The sequence below is a fragment of the Scomber japonicus genome, chromosome 17 (assembly GCF_027409825.1).
Source record: "Scomber japonicus isolate fScoJap1 chromosome 17, fScoJap1.pri, whole genome shotgun sequence".
NCBI classification, from domain to species: domain Eukaryota; kingdom Metazoa; phylum Chordata; class Actinopteri; order Scombriformes; family Scombridae; genus Scomber; species Scomber japonicus.
Window position 1 is genome coordinate 505,519 of NC_070594.1, and position 17,144 is coordinate 522,662.

The 17,144-nt window shown below is 45.3% G+C and overlaps 2 protein-coding genes across 3 annotated transcripts in view; one reads left to right on the forward strand and one right to left on the reverse strand.

Moving 5' to 3' along the window:
• The window catches only part of LOC128377371 (creatine kinase B-type-like), a 5,339-nt gene extending 1,228 nt beyond the window's left edge, over positions 1-4,111 (forward strand). For both annotated transcript variants that reach the window (XM_053337317.1, XM_053337319.1), the window contains exons 3-7: positions 1-32; positions 2,273-2,444; positions 2,685-2,808; positions 2,919-3,108; positions 3,933-4,111. The exon at positions 1-32 is cut by the window's left edge and continues 101 nt beyond it. In XM_053337317.1, coding sequence (XP_053193292.1) covers positions 1-32; positions 2,273-2,444; positions 2,685-2,808; positions 2,919-3,108; positions 3,933-4,111 — 697 coding nt within the window. The remainder of the gene's footprint in view (positions 33-2,272; positions 2,445-2,684; positions 2,809-2,918; positions 3,109-3,932) is intronic.
• Positions 4,112-6,731: 2,620 nt separating this feature from the next.
• Positions 6,732-12,477, reverse strand: LOC128377357 (NLR family CARD domain-containing protein 3-like). Its single transcript, XM_053337301.1, has 9 exons — positions 12,389-12,477; positions 11,729-11,842; positions 11,335-11,413; positions 10,924-11,152; positions 8,850-10,644; positions 8,582-8,755; positions 8,282-8,455; positions 7,517-7,563; positions 6,732-7,285 (listed from the first exon to the last, which is right to left on the reverse strand). Exons 1-9 carry the CDS (start codon positions 12,475-12,477, stop codon positions 6,741-6,743), a joined length of 3,246 nt encoding a protein of 1,081 aa, XP_053193276.1. The 3' UTR covers positions 6,732-6,740.
• Positions 12,478-17,144: the final 4,667 nt, after the last annotated feature.

A 17,144-nucleotide genomic window follows, 5' to 3' on the forward strand; every position in this document is an offset into this window, starting at 1 on the left:
ACGCCGCGCCATCGAGAACCTCTCCATCGAAAGTATGACATCACTTCCTTAGTTTAGTGTTTCTGCCCCCCGCCCCCCCGTCTGCAGTCAGTCTGCCCCCCGCCTGCAGTCAGTCTGCCCCCCCGCCTGCAGTCAGTCTGCCCCCTGTCTGCAGGATGCAGCACTGCAGTCAGTCTGCCCCCCCGCCTGCAGTCAGTCTGCCCCCTGTCTGCAGGATGCAGCACTGCAGTCAGTCTGCCCCTCCGCCTGCAGTCAGTCTGCCCCTCCGCCTGCAGTCAGTCTGCCCCCCGTCTGCAGTCAGTCTGCCCCCTGCCTGCCCCCCGCCTGCCCCCCGCCTGCCCCCCCGCCTGCAGTCAGTCTGCCCCCCGCCTGCCCCCCCGCCTGCAGTCAGTCTGCCCCCCGCCTGCCCCTCCGCCTGCAGTCAGTCTGCCCCCCGCCTGCAGGACGCAGCGCTGCACCTTAAACAGCTCAGACTCACTCAGAGATTAGACCTGCAGACTGGATCCAGGCTGATAACAGTAAATATATAAAAGTGTAAATGAGAAGAATTAGAAATCTTTGAAAGATGCCAGAAAAGGCCAATCAGAGCGTCCGGTCCGGACCCTCTGAGCTGTTTCCTGTCTGTCAGATACTGAAACCCAAAAATAAACCTTAAAGTAGAAACAATATAGATTTTACACTTTAATATTATTTTAATGATTAATCTGCAGTCAGGCGTCAGGTCAGTGTGATGGACAGATGTGTCAACCAATCACCGTCAGCCGTCAGCCGTGCAGCGACCAATAAGAAAACACAGATATAAGATGTTCAGTTTGAGTCAAAATCTTCTTCTGTAGACAGGGGGCAGGCTGACTGCAGGCGGGGGGGCAGGCTGACTGCAGGCGGGGGGCAGACTGACTGTAGCTGGTTAATCTGTAGACTGATCAGTTCTATCATGTGATGCTGGATCAGTTTTGATGAGTCAGCGGTTTATCTGCTGCTGACGCTTCATAACGATATTCACTGAGTTCTTAAATCAACCTCAGCAACAAACTGTAAGTTATAATTAACATGCAGCACCGAAGTCTGCAGGAAGTCGTCTGATGTAAAGATCAAAGTTAATATTTAGGATTATTTAGTGTTTCAGCGGTAGAGGAGCTGCAGCTGAGGAGCTTTGAGAATCAGATTAACTCATTGGCTGCCAGAGCCCCATACTGCCAGCATTGTGACCGATCTTTCAAGACCCCCAGAATATTGTGTTCTATGACGATGTAAACACCGAAGGTACCAAAAGAAAGAGAGAAAAACATAATTGACGTCAATGGCAGCCAATGAGTTAAAAAGGTTTTAGCTTCAGTTGAACATTCCTGTAACAGTTTAACAGGATGAACGTGTCATTAAATGATTCATCTCTCGTCACAAAGCTGCTTTTACATGTTAGCAGTGATTTCACTTTGCTAACAGCAGCCAATCACGTTGTCTTCAGAGCGCTTCATAGAATAACTCCTGTATCATCATCATCATCATCATCATCATCATCATGGTCCTGACTGACACTCCTGCAGCGCCCCCTGCTGGTTCTGTGCCCGCTGCTGAGTCACTGAGGCAGAGGAGGAACTGACCTTCATCCGTCTGGTTTTATTTCAGCTGAAAAGGAAATGTCTTTATTTAGATATTTCCCATCATGCCTCAGTGAGCGCGGCAGTAAATGCAGCAGCAGATCAAACGTTACATAACGGCGAGCTCAGAGTCGTCCTGCTGAGACTCTTAATGAGGCCGAGAGCTCAGAGCTGGAACAACCTTTATTATTCAAATGAGACTCAACTGGACTCAACTGGATCAGACCAGACCGGCAGACAGCAGGATGCAGACTCACAGATTATTATCTATCGTTAAATTAAAATGTTGGACGAACGTGTTTATCTGTTCTTATTAAACTGACTGGATGTTAAAGTTCAGCTCAGAATATTTTCATAATCTCTAAAGTTTTAATTTAAAGTTGAGTCACTTCCTGTTGACAGTCGTTCAGTTTAAACCTGACCAGTAAAAATATCACAGTGAAACATGTCATGAAGGTTTTAGTGTTAATGAATTATTTTTGCAGTCTCTTAATTAAACGTTTTGTAGTTTTAATAGTTCTACAGAAGTTAATTTGTAATGTTTCTCTTGTGACACGAAGCTGCCAAAATAAAAGCACACATCTCATTTTCTTTGTGAAATAAATAAAATAATAACATCCTGAAAGCAGCTGTGTGTGTGTTGTGACCTTTGACCTCCTGTGTGACGCCTGCAGGTCTGGACATCCTGGACGGAGACTTGAAGGGGAAGTACTACGCTCTGAAGAACATGACGGACGAGGAACAGCAGCAGCTGATCGATGACCACTTCCTGTTTGACAAACCCGTCTCCCCTCTGCTGCTGTCATCTGGCATGGCCCGCGACTGGCCCGACGGCCGCGGCATCTGGTGAGTACGACCTCTGACCTCCGACCTGCTGAGGGGGGAGGGGGGGGATTAAAGTAAAGCTGTATTTCTGAGGGAGCAGAGATGATACCGAGTCAGACCTGGATCCTGACTGAACCACCTTACCCTCACTGTGAACAAGACCCCAGATACTTCGGCTTGGGGCAGCAACCCCGCCTGCAGTCAGTCTGTTCAGACTTCCTGTTTCGTGTCGGGTAACGCTCTTCTCTCGTTGCTCTGCAGGCACAACGATAACAAGACCTTCCTGGTGTGGGTGAACGAGGAGGATCACCTGCGTGTCATCAGCATGCAGAAAGGAGGCAACATGAGGGATGTGTTCTCCCGCTTCTGCACCGGACTCACCAAGGTCCACAACTGCACTCACACTTCCTGTTTCCTGTTTCCTGGACAGATTCTTCTGAGCTGAAGCTCCTAACCTGAACACCTGTCTCTCTCTCTCTCTCTCTGTGTCTGCAGATCGAGAGCTTGTTTAAGGAGCGAGGTCACGAGTTCATGTGGAACGAACACCTGGGATACGTCCTCACCTGTCCATCCAACCTGGGGACCGGGCTGAGGGCCGGAGTCCACGTCAAGCTGCCCAACGTCAGCAAGCACGAGAAGTTCGGAGAGATCCTCAAGAGGCTGAGGCTGCAGAAGAGAGGCACAGGTACAGACAGACAGGTGGACAGACAGACAGGTAGACAGACAGGTAGACAGACAGGCAGGTGGACAGACAGACAGGTAGTCAGACAGGTGGACAGACAGACAGACGGACAGACAGGTAGACATACAGACATACAGACAGACAGACAGACAGACAGGTGGACAGACAGACAGGTAGACAGACAGGCAGACAGACAGTTGTGTTTGTTCAGCTGGAATAAAGGGATCAGAGTTAGGGTCAGGTAAAGTTCCAGCCTGTAGCTCATTACTGATCACATGATGATCGTCTGTTTAAAGCTCAGACCGTTACCGTCGGTTACAACACGAAGACACGCCTCCAACAGGAAGCAGCTGCTTTCATCAAAGCTCTGCCCTGATTGGCTGGCTGCAGTAAACAGGGTGCCATCAATTAATCAAGTAAACGACTCTTTAATCTGACTACGACTGATTTCCTGGAAACATTTACAGAGAGGAAGGTTCAGTTTGGTCCAAATAGAAAATGTGTTGAATCAGTTTAGTTTGAGTATCAGCTCATTATATTTAGGTTCATATGTGAAATATGAATAAATGGATTCTTAACAATTAAAAAAACAACATACTTTTCTGTTTGTAGAAACTTAAACACTTTATTTACTATATGAACCATAAAGCTTTGTGTGAAATGAGCTATAGATTAAATCAGTTTCCATATTTAAACTTGATCCTGTTCGACGTGTTTATGAATAAACTACTTTAATACATTATTTGTTTTTTGTGCAAATAAATAAAACTAATTAAAAGCCAATCAGATACTTGCCTCGTGACATCACTTCCTGTGTGTGTCTGCAGGTGGCGTGGACACGGCGGCGGTGGGCGGAGTCTTTGACATCTCGAACGCCGACCGGCTGGGCTTCTCAGAGGTGGAGCTGGTCCAGATGGTCGTGGACGGAGTCAACCTGCTGGTGGACATGGAGAAGCGTCTGGAGGGCGGCGAGAGCATCGACGACCTGATGCCCGAGCAGAAGTGAACTTTGTCACTGTAACCTTTGACCTCTGACACCTGCCCCTCACCCCCCCTCACCAACCCCTCCCTCTCACCCCCCCTCAGTGTAACAGAAACAGTCCTGAAGCTGCAGGACGTGTAGAGCTGCTCAGTTAGACTTCAGTCTTCCAACATGTGAAGGATTTTCTATTTCCTGTCTCGACCTGTTGGACGCATCTAACACCTGAAATATCTAATAAAGTCTCTGTGGCCCCAAACTACCTGCTGCTGCTGCGCTGTCTTCATTCAACACTGACTTCATTTAACACACTTAGGATTCATAGAGTCCAGAGTCATATTTATAACACATCCTGAAGCTAAAAATGTTTCCTGATTGGTTGAGTTTGGAGGAATTATGTTTGTATCTGTTAGTTTGAGATCCTGAACACTGAGCTGCTCACAGGAAACATGACATTAACTTCTAATGGACTTTGTGAAGCATATTTTAATGATGAGTTCATCAGGAGAGTTAAAATATTAAAAGAACACAGCAACAGCAGAGATGATTTACTGTCTGTCAGAAGATTCATCAACCAAAATATATTAAATAACTTTAAACCTGCAGCAGAGACTGATGGATGTGTCTGTGTTCACTTAAAGGCAGAATGAATAAATATAAAAGCTCATACAGTAATCCTGTCAGTCAGTAGAAGTGTGTGATGATATCTGAAGGTTTAATGGTTCATTTCATTGTCTCATTAATTTTCTTAAAGCAGCTGTGAAGTGTTCATTCTCAGGATATTTGGTTTGGTGATTTTGTTATAAATGGGAAATGTGCTCATCCAGTTGTTTCCTGGTCAAACATGAGTATAATTTATTATGAACCGCTCTGCTAAATAACCGTCACCAAGGTTTATGTTTCCCTGTGTGGAGCTGTGTGGTTGGAGGAAACATTCCCTTTACAGTCTCCCAAGACAAACTGGTCCCAGGTGAGGGTTCAGACCAAGAACGATTCATAGACCCATGAACTTGAACACTTCAGGTAGGTGAGAACTGTGCTCGGAAGAGGTACACCGGGGCACTCACCTGGAGCCAGGCCTGGCAGGAGAGCTCACTGGTGGCTGGGCTTTGACCCCACGGGACCTGGTCAGGCACAACCCTGAGTTAGAGTTTCCACCCTGTGGGTCCACCACCGGCAGGGACGAAGTCTAGAGTCGAGTGTGATGTTGATCAGTAAGTAGGTTGGAGTGTGTGACTGGACATGCGGATCCTTGGCATCGTAAATTAACTCTAGTGACGTTGAACATCACCTCGCTGGTGGGGAAGGAGCTGGAGCTGTTGTGGGAGGTGGAGTGGTACCTACTTGATATATTCAGGCTGATCTCTACACACAGCACCAGCTCTGGAACCAAACTCCTGGAGAGGAGCTGGACTGTCAGTCTCTGGCTGAGTGCAGTGGAGGTGTTCTCCCTGCAGAACGAGAGGGTCGCCTCCTTGTGACTTGGTGTTTTTGGGAGGAAGACTCTGACTGGTGTCTGTGTGTCTGCAGCGAACAGCAGCTCAGAGTACCCGGCCTTCTTGGACTCTCTGGGCCCTGGAGGGTCCTTAGTTCTGCTGGGGGACTTCACCGCCCACGTGGGCAACAATGGAGAAACCTGCTTTTTGTGGTTGATGTTGTTCTGTTGGACTCTACAGGTGAAGACCTCCAACAGGCTCTGGGACGGTTTGCAGCCGAATGTAAAGCCGTCGGAATGAGAGTCAGCACCTCTACATCTGAGGCCATGGTGCTCTACTGGAAAAAGATGGGCTAATGGGGGAGGGGGGGGGGGGGCTGAAGAGGTTACGTATCTGGGGTCTTGTTCACAGTGAGGGTAAGGTGGAGCAGGAGATTGACAGGTGGATGGGTGCAGTACCGGAACATCTTGGTGAAGAAAGAGCTGAACCTGAAGGTGAAGCTTTCAGTTTAGAGAAATACACAAATAGTTTAGTAGAATTAGAAGTAGTATAACATTACACATTGATTACAGCAAAGAGAAAAAGCAATGACCATGTAAAAGACAAGTGATGTACTCTGAATAAGTAGTAAGTATTAATATCTTTATTGAAGTATAAAACAGCCAAAGCTGCCCAGCAAACATGGACTTACAAGATAATATTTACATCACCTGCAGAGGCAAGAAAACCTAAAGGAAAGCAGCCCATACATGTTATTATATACATACATCACATAGAAACATACGTTGATGTTAATGATTGAACACAAACTGAGCTGATGTCAAACAGACTGGGATGTCTGGTGGACATTTTCAGGAAAAACTTCACTTTAAGATCCTGATAAAATGGAATAACTAACAGCCACTAACAGCCACTAACAGCTGCTAGATGCTGCTCCAAGAAAACTTTACTCAAGTGAATATCAGAGTCAACACAGTTTTTACACATCAATTCAGTCCAGAGGAGATCATTTCACTACTTCTAATAGAAACTATATTCTGACATTAAAGCACAGTCAGTGATCCAAATGAAACCAGAGTGAAACCTCGTCCACCATCAACATTTAAACACAGGAAGCTGCTGTCACTTCCTGTTTCTATTGTTCACTGCTGAGTTATCAGTGATTTCAGCAGCTGTCTTCAGTCAGCTGTGTGACTGTTTGTCTCCACAGGAGGAGACTCTCACTCAGACAGAGGACACACAGACACTGAGGAACCAGGATAAAACCCAAACCCAGCATACAGAGGTTCAGTGAATGTGGTGTTGAAGGTGTGGAGGTGGATCAGTGTGTCAGAGGAGACTCTGTAGAAGGACAGAGTGCCAGCAGGACAGTCCACATACACTGCTACTCTGTTAGAGACAGAGGAGGAGGAGGAGGAGGAGGGGATGGGTGTTTCTATCTTATTGTGACGGAAAGAGTAACGATCATCAGAGCAGAACAGTCTCCAGGACTGATTGTTCCATCCAAACACACAGTCATCACGGTTTCCTTTCCTGCCGATTCTTCTGTAACTCACTGATATTTCAACTCTTCCACTCCACTCGACCTCCCAGTAACAGCGACCAGTCAGACCATTACTGCACAGCAGCTGAGGCCAGGGTTCAAATCTGTCTGGATGATCAGGATATGACTGAAACTCCTTCACGTCTATCACCTTCTTGTTGTTGTCAGACAGTTTGAGGAATCTATTCACTGTGTTTGTGTCCAGTGTGAGTTCACAGAAATCTGATGAAGAGAAGAAGAAACAACACAGCAGCAGTTTATCATCTGACACACCTGATGGATTTATTCTCTGTTTAACTTCTGATCTGTTGTTCATTTCTATAAAGTTTCATGATGACACATTTTGTCAGTAATGTTTTAATGAATAAACACCACAAAGACCAACTTTGTATTTAAAGAGAAACTGACTGTGTGCTGTTTAGTTGTCATGAATCAAATTCAATCCACACTTACACTTCTTCACACCAGGTTTTAAGCACTGCTCTCCACCATGGTCCACCCTGGAGGAAGAAACACAGTCAGAATGATTTTCTATCCAACATGAGTCCTAACTGCTGTTCAACATGAAGCAGTGTTCCTCAGTTTGTCAGAGTGACACAGAAACAGGCTGAAACTCATCTGTCTCAACTGTCTGCTGGATTCTTTCACTGAAGTCTGAGAGGAAAAGACCTGAAGAAGAAGATGTGATGAACAAATATGTCCTCCCACATGATAAATCACTAGATTAAATATTGATCTCTGCATGTTGTCCTGAGGATAGAGCCAGTCATCACTTCAATATCTCCTCTCCTTTCATAAAGGATGGTCAGGTGTACTCTGTGCTAAAGGAGGTTAGAAAGGAAGCACTGAATCATCGTTCCTTAGCATTTAGAGAATTCAACCAGCTCTTGTCATAGATGCCATTTAGATACTTCTGGGTCATTTCACTCAGTGAGGAAGCTTCCTAAACAAAAAACACTATTCAGCCTCACCCTTGGTTTTCTACTTCACACCCACATGTGGCTACAGTCTGCCTCCCCCAAAGTGATCTCTGATTGGTTTAGATTACATCACTCACATAACATACTGAACATACCCAACAAACAGGACAGAAACCCACAAGAAAACAAAGGATGATGGTAAATGTAGTCTTTGAATTAATGTATCTGTAGTTTACAGAAAACACACTTCCTTTCATTTTTGTACATTTATCTATATTTTAAAGTTTTCTACACCTACCAGAGAGTGTCCAGTCTCCAGTGTGGATCCTTCAGTCCAGCAGACAGTAACTTCTCTCCTGAGTCTCCTGGGTGATTGTAGCTCAGGTCCAGCTCTCTCAGATGGGAGGGGTTGGAGCACAGAGATGAGGCCAGAGAAGCACAGCCTTCCTCTGTGATCAGACATCCTGACAGACTGGAAGTCAGAAGATAAAGTTCACTCAGTGTTTTAGAAAAAAATATTTTAGCAGGAAAATCCTAGAGATGTTCACAATATTTTCCCACACGGACGTAAAGCAGGATGAAACATCTGAACCCTGACCTGAGACTTTCCAGTGTACAGTTTGGACTCTCCAGTCCAGCAGAAAGCTGCTTCACTCCTGAATTCTGCAGGTTGTTGTTACTCAGGTCCAGATCTCTCAGACTAGAGGACTGAGATCTGAGAACCGAGGACAGAGCTGCACAGCTTTTCTTTGAGAGGTTACAGCCACTCAGCCTGGAGAAAGTATTTGTAAAAAACACAAAATGTTTAATTTATCATATTTTAAATTAAACATATTTGAACTTGTTCCAGTGTTTCATCCACTTACAGAGCTTTACTTGAAGCTTTGACCACTGGTAACAGCCTCAGAAGAGCGTCCTCTGAAGCAGAGTATTTCTTCAGGTCAAACACGTCCAGATCTTTTTCTGATGACAGTAAGATGAAGACCAGAGCTGACCACTGAGCAGGAGACAGTTTATCTGTGGAGAGACGTCCTGATCTCAGGTACTGTTGGATCTCCTCCACTAGAGAACGATCATTCAGTTCATTCAGACAGTGGAACAGATTGATGCTTCTCTCTGCAGACACATTCTCACTGATCTTCTTCTTGATGTACTTGACTGTTTCCTGATTGGTCTTTGAGCTACTTCCTGTCTGTGTCAGCAGACCTCGTAGGAGAGTCTGATTGGTCTGCAGTGAAAGACCCAGGAGGAAGCGGAGGAACAAGTCCAGGTGTCCATTTGGACTCTTTAAGGCCTCGTCCACAGCTCTCTGGTAGAAACGTGCTGATTTGCCTTTGAACACTTCAGACCAGGATGAGGTTTGTTGTTCTTCCAGCAGATTGACTCCAGACTTGATGAATGTCAGATGGACATGAAGAGCAGCCAGAAACTCCTGAACACTCAGATGGACGAAGCAGAACACCTTGTCCTGGTACAGCCCTCTCTCCTCTTTAAAGACCTGTGTGAACACTCCTGAGTACACTGAGGCTGCTCTGATATCGATGCCACACTCTGTCAAGTCTGATTCATAGAAGATCAGGTTGCCTTTCTGCAGCTGCTCAAAAGCCAGTTTTCCCAGAGACTCAATCATCTTCCTGCTCTCTGGACTCCAGTGTGGATCTGTCTCAGTTCCTCCATCATACTTGATGTTCTTCAGTTTGGACTGAACCACCAGGAAGTGGATGTACATCTCAGTCAGGCTCTTGGGCAGCTCTCCTCCCTCTCTGCTTTTCAACACATCCTCCAGAACTGTAGCAGTGATCCAGCAGAAGACTGGGATGTGGCACATGATGTGGAGGCTTCGTGATGTCTTGATGTGGGAGATGATGGTGCTGGCCTGCTCCTCATCTCTGAATCTCTTCCTGAAGTACTCCTCCTTCTGTGGGTCAGTGAACCCTCTGACCTCTGTCACCATGCCGACACACTCAGGAGGGATCTGATTGGCTGCTGCAGGTCGTGTGGTTATCCAGAGGCGAGCAGAGGGAAGCAGTTTCCCCCTGATGAGGTTTGTCAGCAGCACATCCACTGAGGTGGACTCTGTAACATCAGTCAGGATCTCAGTGTTGTGGAAGTCCAGAGGAAGTCGACACTCATCCAGACCGTCAAAGATGAACACAACCTGGAACTCTTCAAACCTGCAGATTCCTGCTTCTTTGGTTTCAGTAAAGAAGTGATGAACAAGTTCCACCAAGCTGTACTTTTTCTCTTTCAGCACATTCAGCTCTCTGAAAGTGAATGGAAATGTGAAGTGTATGTCCTGGTTGGCTTTGTCTTCAGCCCAGTCCAGAGTGAACTTCTGTGTTAAGACTGTTTTCCCAATGCCAGCCACTCCCTTTGTCATCACTGTTCTGATTGGTTCATCTCTTCCAGGTAAGGCTTTAAAGATGTCTTCTTGTCTGATTGTTGTTTCTGGTCTGACTGGTTTCCTGGATGCTGTTTCAATCTGTCTGATCTCATGTTCATCATTGACCTCTGCAGTCCCTCCCTCTGTGATGTAGAGTGGTGTGTAGATCTGATTCAGAAGGGTTGGGTTTCCTGCTTTAGCGATCCCCTCAAACAGACACTGGAACTTCTTCTGCAGGTTAGACTTGAGTTTACGTCGACACTTTGCAGCACCAGCTCCTGAATGAACAAACAACAAATGAAATCAATCAGATGATTCTACAGTAAATTGGTAGAATGTAAACATTAAACTGCAGATGTTTATATTTTCCTCCACTATGAAATCTATTCAGCTCATCAGTTGTGGACAAACAGTTTCTGACTGTTTTCAGCTCAGAAGAATTCATAGATCTGATGCAGATGTGTGCATCATATAAACAGCAGAGTTTGAAATATAAACCTCTCCCATGTTGTCTCCATTTCCTCTCCATCATGTTAAATCTGTTAAAGTCCTCTTACTGTTCTGCAGACGCTCAGCCAGCTCCTCCTGCTTCATTCTCCTCAGGAAGTGCACTGTGATCTTCAGAAATGCCTCTCTGCTGTTCCTCCTCTGCTCTTCCTCCTCACCATCCAACACCTCCTTATCCTCACTCTGACTCTCTAAGCATTCTGGGTAATCTGGACTCAGAGCCTTCTGCATCTTCTTCAGCTCGTTCTTCACAAACCTGCTGATGTTCTCCTCCAGCAGCTGGAACACAATCAAATGTAAATGTAACTGGTAGAAGTCAACATCAGATGATCAGTGACAGACTGAAAAGCTGCTGGTCTACAGAGTGCAGCATGGAGACTGTTAGGACCAGAATGGTAGTTTAGTATTTAGTCTGTGGCAGTTGTAGTCAGCAGTAGTAGCTGTGCTTTACATTTACACACCATAAATATGGAGTCCAGCTGTGTTTGATGCTGCTGGACAGACTGACCACTGAGAACCTCTGAGCTCTGCTGATGAACTCTGTGAAGAAAAGATGAAGTCTCAGAATAAATAATGACACTCAGTGTTAAAGGTGTTGTGTTCTATCACAGTGGATCCAGGTAAAACACTCACAGGCTGTTCTGTCTGACCTCTGATCATTTGTCTCTGTAAAGACTTTGTACCTCTGTTTAAAAACTGTTATACCCATAAAGTTTGTGGTTTCTAGAAAAGTGTTTGTAGGAGGAGTGTGTGTGTTTGTGTTTATGAGGACATTGTGTGTAAAAACTGTTTCAGTCAATCAAACTTCTTCTTATGAGAGTTGGATAATAACAGACAAACATTTTACAGTCTGACCTCTGATCAGCTGACTGATGTCCATGTTTGAAGGTAATAAGTCGACCCTTAGACCGGTCACTCTTCATGGACACACAGCTGGGTTCAGGAGAATCTGGTCTCTGCTGATGGATCCTGATCGAAATAAAAACCCAGTCATAATTATTCTCATGGCTCTTCTGTGGTAAATACTCTAAGTTCAACAAAAAACAGATGTATTATCCACTGAGAAGAGGTCAAATGGGAGCAGACATTAAACCAATGGTACATTTATCTTGATTTGACACCTGAGCAGGTTTTATATCCACTGAGGAAGATCATGGATTACCATAGAAAGTTCTGGGGTTGATTATTTACCACAGTTATGTGTCACAAGAATGAATTTCTACATTAATTATATGTCTTCCTATGAGAGTAAGTCTGACCTCTGATCAGCTGACTGATGTCCATCTTTGAAGTGAACAAGTCGACCCATAGACCAGTCACTCTTCATGGACACACAGCTGGGTTCAGGTCCAGGTCCAGGTCCAGGTCCAGGTTCAGGTTCAGGTCCAGCAGAGTCTGGTCTGTGCTGCTTCTCTGTCCTTCAACACAACACACACAGAGCTTTGAGTGTGTATAATGATGGTGGAGTGATGTGAGTGGAGAACAGTGATGGACAGTTAGAGATCCTCATCTCACCTCTGAGCTTTGGTCTGGCTGTCATGTTCCCCACACAGAGAGCTTTTAGAGGGAGGGACTCCCTCCTCTCTGTCCTCACTCTGATCCATAGCAGAGAAACACCTTCACACAAACACAACAACATGCTCATTCATTACAACCAGCTGCACAGCACACACACACTGCTGTCTATCACACTGTCATTCTTTATTCTACCACCAGATGGCGCCACAGTTAGTCATTACTGTAAGATTTCCACTGTGGATACATGTTGAAGAAACTGCATTAACTAGATTCCTTTTCATACAGTTGTATTTTTGTCCACTACAAAATATATTTTACAAATACTCAGTCTGAACTTTGTGAGTCGCTAAAATAACTCCTGAGTTTGTTGAACAATCTCATTGTACAAAATGACACAAAAATGTATTTCTAACAATCCACATATTTGTTAAGACTCAAACATAGTTCACATGTTGTGATAGTTTGGGCCCCTGAAGGCTGAGGGGCCCTAAGCAGCCTCTAAGGTCCCTTACAGCTGGCTCTGGTCCATCTAGAGACATGAACTGTGTTAAATGTGCTTCAGTTAAACAGAGTCAGTCTCAGTGTTGTAAGATGGAAGTTTGAACACAGTTAAAAAATGAACTTTAGTCAAGTTGATCAAAGCTGTTCAACCAGTTCTGACACTTCCTGCATTTTTAACTGATGATGAGATTAAAATCAAACTGCTGTTGGTTTTACCTGTTAATCACTAACAGTCATACATGTAAATCTTTTTTTTTTTTTATATATATATATTTTGGGCTTTTTGCCTTTTTATTGTACAGACCAGTAGAGAGAGACAGGAAACAGGAGGCAGAGAGGGGGGAATGACATGCAGGATAAGACCACTTGGTGCGGAACCGGGGTCACCTGCAACGAGGACTGTAGCCTCAACACATGGGGCGGGTGCTCTACCCACTGAGCTATGCTCAACCCCTATGTAAATCTTTATAATATAAATGTAGTTTAACCTCTTTACAATATCTGGAGAATATTTATACCAGCAAACATCGAACAGGTATTTTAAACAGCCAATCAGCATGAAGAAACATTTGAGCTGCAGTCAAACAGTGATACAACACAATGTGATCAAAGTGATGGTGTTCATCAGACATTTACAGATTTCTCTGGTAGGATTCTCACCTGCTGAACTCACTTCAGGTCAACTTACAGACACTTTCCACCTTCATGTGTAGAGGAAACACTGGGAGAGAAGAAGCTGCTCATTCTCCCTCGTCAGTCCTGCTGTCTGTGAGCATTTGATCTGAGGACGCTGTCACATCCTCATAACTTCACAGTCCAAGTCTAAACAACATCAGAGTGACGTGAAAACCAGTCTAACCAGTCAGTGTCAGAGAAATCACACATCACATGTAGTTGTGCTATCTGTCCACTAGATGGTGGTAACGAACCATGTGATCATCTACAGGTCAGAGCAGCTGAGCTCAGATGTGATGAAGATTCAGATTCAGATTCATTTGATTCTTTGTCCACTTAGTTTGCAGCAGGAATACAGAAAAGACAACACAGATCACACAACACATTAAAACACAACAACTACATTCATTGATTGGAATTAAAAACATGAATTTAGAAAAGAAAAAACTAATAAATATGAATAAATAAATAGGTCCAAGCCAGGGAGGGGGGGACTAGGATGGACGAGGACTATCTCCCTCTGTAAAGTGCGTTCAGTGCTTGGATGGAAAGAGGGATAAAGGAATTTTTGTAGCGCTGTTTAAAAGCTGTGGGAGTACTGAAGCGCCTCCCAGATGGTAAAAGCGTCTACTCTCCATGCAGGGGGCGACTTTTGAAGCAGCAGCAGTTTGATCACATGTGAGTCTCTGATCAGTCAGTCTGAGGTTTGGACGAGTTTTGGATGAAGGTTTTTAAAGCCGTCGTGTTGAGATGGAGTTCACCTCTCCAGACTTCAGCTGCTCCACTACTGACACCTGCTGGCCGACACAAAGCACAGCAGGAAGTGATGCGCTCAGTCCAAACATCTAATAACCTCCTCAAAGCTTCAGCAGCAGCTGGTCATTTATAAAACAATTATTAAAACAATAAAACCTTAATTACACATTGATCCAGTTTTCTCTTACTGATCTTTTTTTTTAATATATTGATTATATTGAACTAGGCGTAACCTCCATGATGTCTTGCTGCGGAGTTCAGTCTGAATTTATCTATAACCTTCGTGTCGTCCTCCCTTTCTCCCTTCCTTCCTTCCTTATGTCCTTCCTTCCTTCCTTCCTTCCTTCCTACTTTCCTTCCTCTTCCACCCTTGACTCTCTTATTGATCTTTTTTTAATATATTGATTATATTGAAGTGGTCGTAACCTCCATGATGTCTTGCTGCGGAGTTCAGTCTGAATTTATCTATAACCTTCGTGTCATCCTCCCTTTCTCCCTTCCTTCCTTCCTTATGTCCTTCCTTCCTCCTTTCCTCCTTTCCTTCCTCTTCCACCCTTCCTTCCTTGACTCTCTTATTGATCTTTTTTTAATATATTGATTATATTGAAGTGGTCGTAACCTCCATGATGTCTTGCTGCGGAGTTCAGTCTGAATTTATCTATAACCTTCGTGTCATCCTCCCTTTCTCCCTTCCTTCCTTCCTTATGTCCTTCCTTCCTCCTTTCCTCCTTTCCTTCCTCTTCCACCCTTCCTTCCTTGACTCTCTTATTGATCTTTTTTTAATATATTGATTATATTGAACTGGGCGTAACCTCCATGATGTCTTGCTGCGGAGTTCAGTCTGAATTTATCTAGAAAACCAACAAAAATACTAAATGTACATTTTAACAAACCTGATGCTGCTTTTAAATCTAGTTTAACTGATTTATGGATTCATCATCTGACCAACCCTTATTATTACTGACGCTGCTTCTTAGTTTAATGCTTCATGTTTGATTCTTACTGGGTTTGAAACAGATTCCCTTCCACAGCGACTGATCCGTTCTATCCAGCAGAAGAACTTCATCTCTGGAGGTTCAGCAGAGATAAATATAATAATACCTACACTGACCTACACAGCATACAACCTCTCAGCTCGAAAAACAACAGTCAGTTCTCACCTGGTCTAAGAGCACAGCAGTAACCCAGGCCCGTGAGGTAGCGTTCTCCCTCCTGCAGCACCACACTACTCCAGACAACCATCCAAAGACCTGCACACTCTTCCTTACTGCCAGCTACAAGCAGTTCCTGCAGGAAGAAGGCAGATAAGTAAAATGTCTCAGTGAACAAACACTCAGGAGGAGAGAGCAGCTGATCACACACCCAACTCCACACACCTCCACTCAACCCCACACACCTCCACTCAACCTGCCCCTGACAAACACACACTCAGGAGGAGAGAGCAGCTGATCACACACCCAACTCCACACACCTCCACCCAACCCCTCACACCTCCACCCAACCCCTCACACCTCCACTCAACCCCACACACCTCCATCCAACCCCACACACCTCCACCCAACCTGCCCCTGACAAACACACACTCAGGAGGAGAGAGAGCAGCTGATCACACACCTCCACTCAACCCCACACACCTCCACTCAACCCCTCACACCTCCACCCAACCTGCCCCTGATAAACACTCACACACTCAGGAGGAGAGAACAGCTGATCACACACCCAACTCCACACACCTCCATCCAACCCCTCACACCTCCACCCAACCTGCCCCTGATAAACACTCACACACCCAGGAGGAGAGAGAGCAGCTGATCACACAGCTGTATTAACAGGCTCTGATTGCACCCGGAGGTGTTCATCTGCCTCATTGTCTCCTGATCAGCTCACTCTGGGAGAGAGTGACCCACACCTGATAAAGCCCTCACACCTCCATCCAACCCCACACACCTCCACCCAACCCCTCACACCTCCACCCAACCCCTCACACCTCCACCCAACTCCACACACCTCCACCCAACCCCTCACACCTCCACCCAACCCCACACACCTCCACCCAACCCCACACACCTCCATCCAAACCCTCACACTTCCACCCAACCTGCACATGATAAACTTCCCCACACACCTCCACCCAACCACACACCTCCACTCAACCCCTCACACCTCCACCCAACCCCTCACACCTCCACCCAACCTGCACCTGATAAACTTCCCCACACACCTCCACCCAACCCCTCACACCTCCACCCAACCCCACACACCTCCACCCAACCTGCAGCTCAGCCTCAAACCTCTGAATGTTTAAAAAGTCTTAATGAGAGATCTTCTTTGTTTCCATCTGGACAATAAACCAACTCTGATCCTCTTCTAACATCTGGAAGTCTGTTATTGATCAGCAGACAGTTAGTTTAGTTAATACTAGGGCTGTCAGCGTTAACGCGTTAATCGCGATTAGATTAATGCAATCCATAATGCGTTTTATTTTTAATCTCATTTTAATGTTGCAAGCCTTTTTGTCCCTTCTCCTCCCCCGTAGACGGCTCCTCTAGCTGTAGCGCTATGCTTTGAAGTGGCCTCCTGCAGTAAACCTACCGCGCTGATGGAAAGTAAGAGAGCTACTGGACTTTTGAACGGCTTGTTTAACTTTAAAACACTTCCAGACGCTTCAGTTGACAAGTCAAAAGTAAAATGCAACCTGTGTCAAACGGAGTTTAACTATCACCGGAGTACGTGGAGTTTGAGTTAGCACCTCCACGCTAAACACCCAGGTGCAGCCAAGCCAGCCTCAGCTCCACCAAAGGACCATTTTGGAGTGTGGGAG

Coding starts and splice junctions, on each gene's coding strand:
- LOC128377357 (XM_053337301.1), bottom strand. CDS start 12,477: ATGGATCAGAGTGAGGACAGAGAGGAGGGAGTCCCTCCCTCTAAAAGC. Junction 11,414..11,728: donor CATCAGTCAGCTGATCAGAG/GTCAGACTGTAA, acceptor TTTTCTTCACAG/AGTTCATCAGCAGAGCTCAG. Junction 7,564..8,281: donor TGGAGACTGGACACTCTCTG/GTAGGTGTAGAA, acceptor TTCTTCCTCCAG/GGTGGACCATGGTGGAGAGC.